The sequence below is a fragment of the Thermobia domestica genome, chromosome 7, assembly GCF_964235325.1.
Source record: "Thermobia domestica chromosome 7, izTheDome1.hap1.1, whole genome shotgun sequence".
In the NCBI taxonomy this organism is placed as follows: domain Eukaryota; kingdom Metazoa; phylum Arthropoda; class Insecta; order Zygentoma; family Lepismatidae; genus Thermobia; species Thermobia domestica.
This window is the reverse complement of record NC_137460.1, coordinates 252,146,514-252,161,426: the sequence shown is the minus strand read 5'-3', so window position 1 is coordinate 252,161,426 and position 14,913 is coordinate 252,146,514. Positions and strand designations below refer to the sequence as shown.

Sequence of the window (14,913 nt, the reverse complement as noted above, 5' to 3'; positions counted from 1 at the left end):
AGATGGGTCCACTCAATTGTTTCTAAATGAAGAGGGCTTGAGGAAATTGTTGCAAATCATTTGAACAGAATTTTGATAAAGTTTATGTATTTGAATATTTCTCGACTGAGAGAGAGCATTGAGTTTACTTTAAAAATGAAGCACATACTTCAAAAATAGAAGGTATGCATATGTATACCAGTGGCGTAGCTACGTTCTACGGTCCCCTGCAAGAGAATTTCCAGGGCCCCCGCCTTAATAACATTTTTATGGAATGATAGATAACATAATAAAGAACCCTGTACCTGTTAATAATGAGTTAAATGCATGCAACTACTAGGCTTAAATATTCATAAATGGAAACTATTTTGTTACACATATAATTTATTCAATAAGGTTCGCAATGAAAGATAGACTTTCCTCTTTGCACTCAATGACGTCAATCGTCATGAAGAGCAGCAGGAATTAATTGAATGGATTCCTTCTTGCTTTCCTGTCAGGAAAATCCTCTACTAACTCCCGTACATCCATTTTTTCAGCTTCGTCCATATTTATTGAGAGCAGTGCTAAATTAGGTCTACTTAAACTATTTTGACCCATTGTGCTTCTCACATACTTTTATATTAATTTCAATTTTTAGAACCTCTCTGCAGAACTAACAGAGACATGGAGCGTCAAAAACAACAAATACGCATCAATGCTGAAAAACTAGATGCCAATGACTTGTATCTCACAATTAAAAGCCTTGTAGGCAGTCGTTCTTTCAGACAAAGTGTTCCAGGGGTGACACCTAGTATTCCGGGAGGGCACTGCTGGACTATCTGTTTATTATTATATTATATACGTATTAGTTTGGTTTCGTCCGGGGGAGCACTCTAACAGCTGCGTGGGGGCAGTGCCCTCCAAAAACATGTCTGGAAGAAACACTGGTTTTATGTCAAACAGAAGTCTGAACACTTATTTCAGTTTCATCATCATCAATGAGATTAATTATATTGACAGAAAACAAAAAGGAAAATTTGGATACTGTATCACTCAAAGATGTAAAACGACAATGAAACTGTGAATTAAGTACACCAAATAGTTTATAATATAGATGTTAATTCTAAAGTTTGATTCAATATTTCCCGCCGAAGAAAAGTATGAGCCTATAAATGCCGACCGAACCGAATTTCCTTCCTTTTTGTTCGTAGTGCTTGATCTACACATCAAGTCTCTCAAAGATACCCGAGAAAGGGGGGAGGAAGAACATTACCGACTAATAAAAAACTAAAAAGCATGTTGATTCAACCTATTAGGAGGCTAGGGTGAAGGGCCCCCTTGGAGGTGTCGCCCCCTCCTCCCAGCGCTGCGGGGATTAGTAGTTACGTAGTGCCATAGTCAGTGGCGGCGATTGGACGTTAAAACTGGCGGGGCAAGATATGATCTGAATATGTGTATATCAATGTTAGTGTTCCTGGTTGTTTCTAACACTTTGAGGAAAGGTTGTATAACAAACAGGATACTATCTTTTACAGTACCTATAAAATACCGTATATCGTGCTTCATATTTAATTAAGTAAATTGACAAGAGCAACGCATATAGGTACTAACCTTTGATTCCTTGCTCATGAAAGTCTTAAAATTCTGTCTGGAAAATTGTGTGATCAGATTATTTAATAACTTATTTTTAAAACAAATAAATAGAAAGGATATTACCAATCATACTAATGAATAATGAGGCTTGTTTTGTAGAAGTTATATTGAAACTGGGGATTAATGAACAATTTACATTTTTAATTCCACACTTGCCATTAAATGTATGTTATTACTCTTAGAAAATGAAAGACAGTAAATACTACAAGCATATGCTACGACGCAATTGTAATATTAATTCCTTTGGATTGCAATTAAAACGCAATTCCTATAGCTGTCTTAACTCCACGAGAAGACAAATAACCAATATACACTTACGCAACGACTAATATTATATGGTACTTTTTTTCTATGAACCAGTAATATATGCAAAAACTTAATATTTATAACCAAAGAAATATGTATTTAAGATTATGAGCAATCAGTAACTAAAGATTGATTCTACGGTTTCCAATATTCGCAAACTGATCCACTACCCCAGATTAATCGTGTAAAAGTGTTCCACTTAACTCCCTCTCAACTGGTATGAGAGCAAGATTAGAAAGTCTTTTCGCTGACATCGTAGATCTCAAATGTTGCTTTACGCGCTTCATAACAGAGAAACTTCGTTCAGCAGATGAAGATGACACAGGAAGTGTTAAGACAATCCTTATAAACGTCAACAATTCAGGAAAAGCCAATTCCATAATTTGAAGCTCCATGACACCTACGCTTTCAGTATACTGTCGTTAGCAAACATACTCTTAGCCAAATCCAGTTCCGATTTTAATTTGTTAATATCCTGGAAAAAGTCCTTGTACTTCTCCACGCAGATCTGAATGAAAGATGGATTAAGGAAGGAACCACTTCTAGGATTGCATGTGTCTATAGCATCACACACAAAATCATTTCAGTAAATCCGCGCTTCAGTTCACTGATCATATTATCAAGCACTTGAAACAAGACCCTTTTATGTTCTTCAGCCAAAGATGTAGATTGGTCTCTTCTTAGGTTAGAAATCGATGCTGTGACTACATAGTCATCCATTTTCTTTGATGTAGTTTGAATTCTTAAGCTAGGATCAACTTAAAGATCGAAAGATCTGAATAGCTCTCACGTTTTCTTCCAAATGATAGAAAAATAATAATCATTACATTTATCTTGCAACGAACAAATCAGTCCATTAACTAATCGTTTTGCGCTGCCGAAGTCTACGTTCTTTTTCTTCTGTAATGTCAACGAAGTAGCATTTGTAAGGGCCAAAATATCGTAAAGTGTTTTAGCACAAACATCACTTTAAAGTCACAGAAATGTTTCAATAGTCCTCGCGCCTCTGCAGCTTCTCTTTTGTTTGTTGAGTTTGAAAAATACTCAAGGGTTTTTAACTGATGCAAAGCGTTTTATGAAATAACAATGCCCTTGTATTTACATACCCAACGTGTGTCACTTTGAAGTGGCACTTCTAGAAGTCGCTCTTCAGGATAAAGGTTCATTTTCACTTCAATATTTTTTCGTGAATTAACGTGGACACCGACTGGAAAGAATAGATGGCTTCTAACAAACCTAAAGTATCACGAACCACATCAAGTCTTTTAGAAACGTCTACTAGCACTAAATTTAATCTATCTGCATAACAATGGACATAAACACATGATGGGACATTCTGACATTACCGATGCTCCATCATAGGATTGGCCGATGCATTTCTTTGGGTCTAAGCCCACAGTAGCAAGATGTTAAAAAGCTTTACTCGCGAGTGATTTTGCACTCAAATCTGATAGTATTATGAAACCAATAAAGGGTTCTTCTATTTCATCATGTTTGACGTACCTAATGCAGACAGATATCTGTTCCGTTTTACTAATGTCTCTTGCTTCGTCTAGTATCAAGGAAAAAATACCATTGCTGTAGTTACAAACCTCTTTTGCAACATGCTTTGTAATTATTTTCGCAGTTATCTCAAGATACTGATTTTGAAAATCCTTAGATGTGTATGTTGCATTTTTTGGCAAGTTCCTTACGTTGTTTCTAGCTGTATCACTCTCCAAAGTAACCAGATTTAGAATCTTCAAAAAATTTCCTTTATTTGAACACTCATCGCCCCTAGTCTCACGATGACCTCTAAGTCCAATGTCTTGTCGCGCACATACTATAGCTACACGCGCCATTGTTGCCACTACCGAGAGATTTCGTGAAATATCTGTTTTATGTTTTGCGCTCAGCATAGATGCTACAGTCCCGTGACATTCAGTGCTTGTAAAACTTTTCCATTTAATTATTGGTGTTTTGTGACACTCACTTTCAGCATGTCTTTGAAGTTTTTCCCCAATTTTCCTCGAATTTGAAAAGCCAACTTTCACAAAAGTGGGATCTGCATTACCAGAGGTCGGTGGGAAATAGCGGCAAGAAAAACAGACTACTGCGTCTCCCTGTTCCGAATATTCTATAAACTTGTATTTGTCGTACCAGCTACTGTTAAAACTTCTCACCTTATTATTTATTGTAGTTTGCTTGTAAATAGTCTTTCGAGGCTGAGAAGGTCCATCATACACTGACCGACTCAAGTCATGTATAAGTGGAACGGGACGGTCTTCATTCACACTATTCATTCACAATCGATAACATTATACTTTTTGCGAAATAAATATTAATTACCCTAAATATTGAAAGACAATTGAGAATATTAGTTTATCTTCACAGCAAAAAGCTGGTGACCTAGGGCCCCCGGCCTAGCACCGCCACTGGACATAACCGACAAATGCAATGATGTAAAGTATTAGCAGACGTGTTTCTACAAGAAACAGTGTATGTATGACGTAGTCTACTCCTTATAGATGCCGATAGTGGGAATTATATTGCTAATTTACCACACACATATATATATATGTATATATATATATATATATATATATATATATATATATATATATATATATATATATATATATATATATATATATTTAATAAAACCCAAAAATAAATGAGCAAACGTACCTTGTCGGTGCCTTCTTATGTCTTTCACTTAGGCTAATACAGTGGCGCAGGATTTAACTATTCTTGACCTATACCCCAGTACCGGTAACGCATCACAGAAAGAGAAGGTGGTCCCAATTCTTCAAAGTAAACTTTTTTATATACGCTAATTGTTGCACATTCATCTTGTTTAGTAATCTTTTTTTTAAAAAAAAATATTTTGATGAACTTCAGCTATAAATAGAGCAAACTACTAATTTGTTTTTAACTTTCCCTCACTTACGTCCTACAGTGTTTCTTTCACAAAAAAATCGAAGGGTCAAACTTAGTATTCGGAGGAGCATTGCTAATACTATATTATTAGATTATTATTATTATTATTATTATTATTATTATTATTATTATTATTATTATTATTATTATTATTATTATTCTTTGGTCTCCTCCATGGGGCACTCTCAGAGCTCCGCGGGTCAGTGTCTCCCAGAAGCATGTCTGGAAGTAATACTGGTCCTGAGTTCCGCCACGTGTGCCATACTTGCAGTACATGTACCATTTAATTCTTTTAAAAAAGGAAATGAAATCTTTAAGTTTTACGTCCCATGGTTATGCCTGGTAGGCTAAAGTAGACGGTGATGAGAAATGAATGAAATGGCAGAACGAAGAAAGTGAGAGGAACGGGAGAAACCCAAGAAAGCTCACACACACGGTGTTTGTCCACCACAAAGTCCAATTGGCGCGAGCTGAGATCGAACCAAGAACCCCATACACCAGAAGTGAAAGCTCTACCACTGAGCCACCGCGGCCCCTAAATTATCTTTTAAGAATTCTCATTACGATACTAAACTGGCTCGTAACTAGTCTGATTTATAAGGGGACGGAGAAATGAAGACTGAGGGGGCAATGACAAGGACATCAAAGAACACCATAAAATTGATATTTATTTATTATTACAAATCTGTGTTTTGTTTCTGAATTATTGAAACCCACAAATTTTTGTTTTATTTTTGTGTGCTTAATACAAGCTCTTTGCAAGGTACTTTGTTTCATATTAATAATTAAAATTGAAGTATTTATTTTTTAAACATTAGATGAAAATTATATTATACAGCAACTTTAAATCATATCAATACAAGATAGAAGTATATATTTTATTCAACGTTTTCACTCTATTTTCTAATGACTAAAATAAGCGAGACACTACAGTTTATTAATATTCACAAGTAACGTTGTGGACTATGATACTGTTGTTTGGAAGTACACCTGGTATCCTTGGATGCTTGTCATGGTTACAATAATGGGGTACGGTTTAAAATTCTTGAAATGGGTAAATGCAATGGAAGATGTTTGGCTCATCTAGAAAGTTAAATTTAATTTGGTAGATATAGTCCTAATTGCAAGAATTTCACTAGTTTTGAGCAAGTTCGAAACTTCTCTTCAGCGTTATTTTTAGAGAGGGAAAAAATAATTTAGGGGCAGTGACTCCCCTAGTCCCCTGGCTACGGGCCTAATACTAAAGGTATAAACTTAATAAAATAAGTTTTAAATATAGCTAAATTCAAACACCCATTATTATCTGAACTTATAAAATGAATGAGAAATATTTTCCAATGAATCACTTCTAGCAGGCCTAATAGTTTCTGAAAGATTCTTTTGTTTAAGTAGACCCAGTGGCGGCGATTGGACGTTAAAAGTGGGGGGGCAAGACATGATCTAAATATTTGTATATCATTGTTAATTTTTCTGGTTATTTCTAACACTTATTTTGACGAAAGGTTGTATAACTAATAGGATACTATATTTTTCGGTGAAAATACCTTATATCGTATTTCATATTTTATCCCTAAGTTGACAAGAGCAAAGCAAGTAGGTATTAGCCTTTTGTACTCTTAAACAACGAAGGTGTAAGAAGAGATTTGATTCCTTGCTCATAAACATCTTAAAATTCTATCTGGAAAGTTATGTAATCAGATTATTTAATAATAAATTTGCAAAACAAATAAATAGAAAGGATAATATTAACCATAGTAATGAATAAATAATGAGGCTTGTTTTGCAAAAGGTATATTGAAACGGGATTAATGAACAACTTATATTTTTAATTTCACACATGACATTAAATGCATGTTATTACTCTTAGAAAATGAAAGACAGTAAACACTAAAAGCATATGCTACGACATTTAAAGAAATACTTACTGTTGCAGCTTTCCGAAACATGTTCGTTGCCATTAGATGCAGTTTTCACTTTCTTGGAACACATCAAAGTACAACAATAATGAGAATCACTCCACACTCCAATTATACAAAATAATCCTAAAACCTAGACTTGTGTTGAATTCACTCAATTTAATTGTATATACACTCGAACACCCCTAAACACGTCACTTCACTCGTATATTACACTATTGAATAGTCACATTCTCAAGCTATTTTAGAAACCTTGACATAGATTTCCGAAAAGTCTTCAGCATTATATTTTCGGTATGAAAAGTAATAAAAATGTTTTACACTTAAAAAAGAGCAAAATGTCGAGACTTTCGCCGAGCAAAAAGATCTACGGTTTTCTCCAAGTCAACAATCGGTTTCTCAATTGCCAAAATTGAAAGGGAGGAAAAGCGATCTTGTGCACACGTATTTCTTAAATAATTTTTAATTCTTCTCATTACACTAAATGAGCGTTCTGCAGAAGCGGTTGATATAGGCACTGTTAAATACAGGCGTAATAACTTAAACAGACAAGGAAAACTAGTAGAAAGGGAATTGTCCTTAAATTTTAGCATAAAAGTATTTATAAACTTGCCATCTTCATCCGCAGCCACAAAATTCATATTTGCAAAAACACGAACTTCGGCAGATAAGTCGTCATGTTTTATCCCAAAAGATTTCTCTACAAGCAAACATGCATAATCAAATTCCTTATGGCATGTAGTCTCATTATTTTGGCAACACATTCTCAACAGTAATTCCATTGAACGTAAAAGTTCTAAATCATTTTTGGCGAAACAATTTTTAATATGTTCAGTGATACTGTCAAGGAAAGGATAATAAACAGACTGCAGAAAATATTTTTGAACTGAGGAGAAATCCACGTTGATAGAACCTCCACCAAGTTTGAGTGGTACCTTTCTCTTTCGGGGCATTTCAGGTCCCTGGAAGTTATTTTCTTCACAGAAACGAATAGCTTCCTCCCAATGCTTTTTAAATACTTCCTCATTTCTGAGGTTTTCTAGGCTCTTTAAGACTCCATCAACAAGATGGATGACATTCAGAACACAAATAGTTGCGGACTGAAGATATTTGGATAAAATATTTGTCATCTGAAACACTTCCAGCATTATATTTAAAACAAAAATAAAGTCAAACTTTGAAATAGACGTTACAAGTCCATGTGCTTCCCCACCAACATTATTGTCATTTTCATCTATGTCTTCAAGTGCTTCTACGATTTCCACGAAATGTTGTTTGATAGCACGAAGACTTTCATATCTGCAACTGAATCTCGTGTCACTGAGGGCCTTCAAAGTTAGATTAACTTGAGACTGACTGTTCTTGGATAATTTTACTTTTTCGAAAATTGCATGCCGTTTCGGTGATGCTTCAATGAAATTATACAATTTGTTTAAGGTACTGAAAACGTTACGTACAAACATGACGCTCTTTGACACATCCAGAAGAGCAAGATTTAAAGAATGCATGTAACAATGAACATAAAGAATATTTGAATTCTGTTCCTTGAATTTTGCTGCTACACCCTTGTTTTTGCCAGACATGTTAGCGGCACCATCAAAGCATAAGGCAACTATGGATGAAGAATCGAGACCAAGTTCAGTTAATACTCGAACTACAAGTTCGTAAATATAAGCTCCACCGGTTTGCATTGCTTTAAAAAATCCAATAATTTTTTCTTTTATCATAAGCTCAGCCGTCACGTGTCTAATTATTAGTGCTACCTGCTCAGCATTTGAAATATCACGAGCCTCATCTATAATTAGTGAAAAAAACTGACTACTTTTTACGTTTTCAATGATAGAAGTTTTAGTTTGATCTCCCATAATTTCCAACAATTCGTTCTGAATGTCATGATGAAGATATTTGAAATATTTGTTGCGATCAGTGAAGTATTGTTTTATCAATTTGTTATCAATGGATCGTAATTTCAACAATTCGATAAAATTACCCTGATTCTCAGAAGAATCATTTTCCTTATGCCCTCTAATAGCAAGTCCTTGTTTTGCAAGGTAGAGTAAACTTTCGCACAGATGTTTCAAATATTGACGGTTATTTTGTACTTCATCTTTATGCTGGGCACTAATCAACTCAACTACGCTACTGGTTGACTTCAACCCCTCTTGCCACTGCAAATTTGCACGAAGATGTGCAGAAGTATGTTCATGTTCCTGGAAACGTTAGAAGCTTTTTTCCAGTTCTGGAACCCTCTGGATACAAAAGCTTCATCATAACAGTCCGTGTGTGCAAACAAACGACAAGGGAAGCAAAACGCACTGTTTCCAGAAACACTGTATTCTAACCATTTATACTGTTCAAACCATACATACCTAAACCTTCTTCCATTAGTTTCAGGGTAGTCCTTTAGGTGAGGTTGAAACGGACCATCTTTAAAATAAGGAATAGCAGCATCTTTCCCACGAAGAGGATCACGATCATGTAAGCTGTTTGCTTGCAATTCATGAGTAAGATGAATGTCCCTTTCACACACAGCACTCACACTGACATTTCCTTCCTCGATGCATTCTTCAGACGCCAAAATCTCACTTTTAGAAGTGGAAGGTTGGGGTGAAGCATTAATCGGCAGTTCAGAATTTTCGCTCGCAGCATCACTTCCACTAGATCCAGGAATTTCAGTTCTTATTTTCTTTAAAAAAATTTAGAATGGACGTATTACCTGATAATCTGCGTTTCATAGCGAAATTCACAGTGTAAAAATCATTCACAAAGAATCATTCATTCATTCACTCAGACACGTAAAATACCGTAACCACAACACTGGCGCACATTCACTTGCGATTTTGCTTTAACTAAAAATATCAGCCACTATTCACTGTTAGTTCATTTGATACAACTTGCACTGTGACAGTTGCTTTCCTTTGTTTTTTTCGTTCATGCACGTGGTCATAACAATCAGGCAAGAACTGTTTCTATAGCGACAGCACGTTCATCCAATTATGGTAAACATTCCACTCTTTCAGCACAATGTCAATTTGAATATAACAAATGCACATTGTTTAGTCATACGTCAACTGAGTAGTGGGTGGACCTGGTGGTTATTAAGAGCATTCTTTTTAGTTCCCTTTTTGGATCAAAAGATGTTTATTTTTTCTTGTCTTCTGACAAAGAAAGAAAAAAAAATGAAAATGAAATCTTTAAGTTTTACGTCCCACGGTTATGCCGGTTAGGCTAAAGGAGACGGTGACTATGAGAGATGAGTGAAACGGTGGAATGAAGAAAGTGGGAGGAAACGGGAGAACCCCGAGAAAACCCACGAGCACGGAAAGAAAGAAAAGCGAACGAAAAGGGGTAGCATTGTTGTCTGCTAGTAAAAAACATAAACATTTTTCTTTCACCACGAATTTGTAACTCCGGAATATCATAAATGCTATAGGTAAAAGAATGGGAAAGGTAGAAGTTGTTTTTATTACTTTCTTTTCAATCAATATTTCTTACTATTAGAAAGAAGAAAAAAAGACATTTTAAAACTGTTGTGTAATTAAAGATTTTTTTTTCAAAATGTTCTCTCAATTAGTTTTAAAGGGGCTGACTGATATATCGAGCCATTGTATGAAGAAATCACGCCGAAGAAAGTACGCTGGAGTTGTTGATTAATTTTGGGCCATTTCCCGTGGCAATTAAAACTCAATTCCTGTAGCTTTCTTAACTCCACGAGAAGACAAATAACCAATACGTACTCTCGCAATGGCAAATATTATATGACACCATTTTTTCCTTATGAACCAGCAATACGTACAAAAACTTTACATTTCCAAATAAAACTATAACATTAAGGGATCACTTCAAAAAAAGTGGGGGGGAAACTGCCCCCCTTGCCCCCCCTAATCGCCGCCCATGAGTAGACCTATAGAAATATATAGTCCTATGCTTCTAACATTACTAATAGTGCAAGATTATGAGAGTAAGCTACGCTACTAAAAGTAAATAATCACATAACAAATTTTGGAAACCTAACAAATTAGGATCTACAAGGAACATACATGTAAATCATGGCAATGGTTGGTTCGCTTTGACTCGTTTCGTGATACGGAGTAAGGCAAAATGAACACTGTATTCATTTCTTTCCATTTCCTTAAATTTTGTTGGAAAAGAGCCCAGTGCAGGTGCCGCAGACACATTGTTCATCGTCACATTCTTCTGAATGGCATCATTTTCTTTCTTTGGGTGTTTCTGAAGGTCCAGGCAGACTTAAAAGTTGATCTGAAAATGGAGGAGAACATATGACGCATGTCATCCCCTTGCATATCTTTGCCGATCCTTTTTTTTTTCAGTAAGCGGGGAAACGGCACAGATATCTTCTGGAAATATTTAGACGACGTCCCCCCGTGTTTTCACTCATTTTTGTCCCCTGTGTTCAGGTTGATTAAGAGCTGTACTGCGTTTGGTTACGGATTTGCAGTAGACCTAGTTATTGATTAACATGCTTGGCTTCGTTTAGCTTAGCTTTTCTATCCATTGTCATTGTTCTTGTAGACTTCTTTCTGACACTCGGCGATGGAAGTTTTAGTATAATATTTACCGGAGACGACGATGTTCTGCTTTGTGGAGCTCCTGGTCTTTCAATAGTTGGCTCTAGATCCGGATGCTTGGCTGTCCTCTCAATAAATGGAGGTGGTACTGTGGATTCGGATGTTCGAATGTCCTCTAAATGATGGAGCTGCTGTCTGTGGATTAGAATGCTCAAACAGTACGAATGAAATAAGTTACGAATGAAATAAGTTTCTTCTTGGAAATAACTCGACTGTCAAGTGGTATGATTCCATATTACTTCAAAGCTTTTATATATATATATATATATATATATATATATATATATATATATATATATATATAGAGAGAGAGAGAGAGAGAGAGAGAGAGAGGCCTATTTTGTGCTGAAAATGCTTTCACAAAGGGTATCTTAAAATGCTGTGAAAATTCCGTTTGTTTGGTACCTCTGTCTTCTTTTGACTACATAAACATTGAAATTTTAATTCACGCCAAACTGCTATGTGTGACACGTCACTGATACACCTAAGTTGGTGATACAAATCTTGAGCGATGCACCTAATCTGTTGATATCTTGTACGCCACTGTAATCACCAAGAAAGGTTAATTGGATGCGTGGTCTAACATTTTAGTACATTGGAAACTGGAATAAATATATTTAAACGTTTTCTTTAACTCTCCGAAATCAAATGCGTCTAGCAACTTCATAAATGTGTTGAAGAAAGCTTTTTTTTTTTTTAACTAGATCGCTAGGTTTATACAATGCATAATTATTAAGAAAGCTAACAAACACATCTATCAAACTACCTCTTCATATCTTCAGAACAGAATATACTCTATCAATATATTTTGTAATAGTCTACGTCTCTGAAATAATATAAAACATGTTTTAGTTGCCGATAATCACAAACTCGCTCCTGAATTCAACACTCTATCATTAAATAATTTCTATAAGTCGCTGACTGAAAGAAAAGACAGTCCTACTTCCAGAGATAGAAACTAATATGCCTAAATCATCTATTGGCTGTATACAAAGTGATTCGAAAAAATGAAATCTTTAAGTTTTACGTCCCATGCTTATGCCTGTTAGGCTAAAGGAGACGGTGATTATGAGAAATGAATGAAATGGTGGAATGAAGAAAGTGGGAAGAAACGGGAAAACCCCCGAGAAAACCCACACACACGGTGTTTGTCCACCACAAAGTTCACGTGGCGGGAGTAGGCTTTGAATCCTGGACCCCAAGCACCAGAGGTGAACGCTCTACCACTGAGCCATCGCAGTCCTCAAAGTGATTCGAGTCACAGTTGCGTTCATGAGAGAAAGAAAAAACTATTACCAATATAAATATATCACCAACTTAGGTTCCCTTATCCTACTTTCTCTCTCATTTCTCAAAGTTTCAAAAACTTAGGAATATATTAATTTTTTTTTTAAAAAAAACCTTATTTTCTCCATGACACAGGACCGTCAATTTAAATACCTATACGATCAAAAGTGTTAACAAAGCTAAATTGGGAAAATGATTCCACAACAAAATCCGGTTTAAGTATGTGGCTTAGCTTAAGTTTGGCTTGGCTTAACTTGTGCAACCGCCCATAAGTGTCCCTTTAAATATTAGGGGCCTTATGCAGAATTGTTTTGACGTATTATTAGCATCATACTAAATGCCTGACTACTGTAGGAAACATATGTTTGTCGAACTTTTTAGAGGGGTCACAGTGACTCAGTGGTAGAGAGTTCATCTATGGTGCATGGGGTCCTGAGTTCAAACACTGCTCCCACCCAGTGAACTTTGTGATGCACGAACCGTGTGCTTGGGTTTCCTCGGTGTTCTGACGCGTTCTAATCACGCGTCAGAACGACTCTATATAAGGTCCTAGAAATCTCGCGAAATATCTTAACATTCTAAGGCCGCGCCTCTATTGCATCCGAATGCGACTTCGAACGCGAATGCGAACTTCGAATTAATGAGCCTCTACTACATCCGAAGTTTTGTGAATGCGAATCTTCAAACCTTCAAGGTAAAATATTTTTGCTTGAAAATTCATATTTTAAAGTTTTCAAAGCAATAATAATAATAATAATAATAATAATAATAATAATAATAATAATAATAATAATATCTATTAATTTCCTTTGTGTGCAAAATAGAGTGAATGTTTCTCTTACTATTATTGTGCTTCTGTGGTAACCGCTATTTTCACTTTAAAATAAATTAACTAAATAAAATTAGAGATGGCAAAATCAACCAACTTTCTAAGAAAATTTTCTCCATGAGTAAAATCCCAATTTTGGTGTTTCAAACATACTAGTCAATAATTACATATATTCGCAAAATCATTATTTGAGGAACAAAGAGGAAATGTATAAATTGAATAAAAACTTGCAGTTCGTGTATTAATTAAATCTTCATATTTTAAAGAGAAAATAAAGAAAATTATACATACCTTCCACTCCAATTTCTGTACTTACATCTACCCACAATTTGTTCACGACGTGTCGTTTGTGGTAATCTGGAAGAGCTTGGACCCATAATGGAACATAAGAAAATCACAATTTATTAAAACATCAACATCTATTTCCATTTTTATCTCCGCACCTTGCAACGTCGTCTACTTTCACGCAAAATTAACTTTCTTCTCTCACGTAGCGCTCAATTTCTCTGCGGACGACTCTCCATTCGCACGAATTCGCATGAAATATCTCAACATGATGGGATCGTTTGCATTCGCATAATTTCGTCGGCTTTTGCAATTCGCAGGTCGGAACTAGTCGAGGCACTCCAATTTATTTACACGTGCTGGGAAATTCGCATTCGCAATCCGATTCGTAAGCAATGGAGGGGCGGCCTAAATCAGAGAGATCTCATAGAAAGATTCGAACTATAAGAAATAATATGCAAATTGATGACATACATGTTATGATTTCCGCCTTATGCAGAGTCGTTTTGATGTGTGATTAGCATCATGCTGCAGGAAACATATGTTAGTCGAACTCTTTAGTACAGTACTAATCACACTTCATTCCGACTCTGCATAAGGCCCTTTGATTCTTAGAAAAATTCTAAGAGATTCTTGAGGATTTCTTAGTCGTGTAAAACAGTGTAAGGGGTCTATTTCAAGGAGAACTTTTCAATGTAACGTTGATAACACTATTAATATTGTAAGTGACTCTAGGAAAGACTTTTTACTCTTTGGAGCCATATTCATTACTTACATTTGCTTTAATTACGCAACATAAGCCAATGCAAATCTTACAAAATTTAATTACAAGGGTTGTACCTATTATTGCAAACCAAAGTCACTAATAATAAATTAGTGCTAATAATAAACTTTTGTTATATTGACGCATACCAAATCTAAACAGTCCCCGGTATTCACAGAATGCAATTTCACACAGTCTTCGCAAAATTCTGTGTATACTAAAGCAACGCAAAAAGTCGAAATAACTAGTATTTCTATTACCTCAAATTTAATGTCAAATTTTGACATGTGTTCACGCAAACTAATGCTTAGAATTGATTTGTGATGTATTTGTTAGTACATAACTAAAACATAGCTAGAGAGAAAAAAATGAGACAGCTACGGCAAAATCGACGAGCGCATGCGT

General features: G+C 35.5%; 1 protein-coding gene across 1 annotated transcript; it reads right to left on the bottom strand.

Moving 5' to 3' along the window:
• Positions 1–7,078: 7,078 nt before the first annotated feature.
• LOC145689671 (zinc finger MYM-type protein 1-like) lies at positions 7,079–13,837 on the bottom strand. Its single transcript, XM_081763865.1, has 4 exons — positions 13,752–13,837; positions 11,335–11,479; positions 9,121–9,441; positions 7,079–8,923 (listed from the first exon to the last, which is right to left on the bottom strand). The coding sequence occupies exons 1-4, from the start codon at positions 13,835–13,837 to the stop codon at positions 7,079–7,081; spliced, it is 2,397 nt and encodes a 798-aa protein (XP_081619991.1).
• Between the last annotated feature and the right edge of the window lie 1,076 nt (positions 13,838–14,913).

Excerpts from the sequence above, each read along its gene's own strand:
- LOC145689671 (XM_081763865.1), bottom strand. The coding sequence starts at position 13,837 with ATGGGTCCAAGCTCTTCCAGATTACCACAAACGACACGTCGTGAACAA. Across the intron at positions 9,442-11,334 it reads GCAGAACATCGTCGTCTCCG|AAAATAAGAACTGAAATTCC; the intron begins GTAAATATTATA and ends ATTTTTTTAAAG. Across the intron at positions 8,924-9,120 it reads ATGGAAGAAGGTTTAGGTAT|TGGCAAGAGGGGTTGAAGTC; the intron begins GTATGGTTTGAA and ends GCAAATTTGCAG.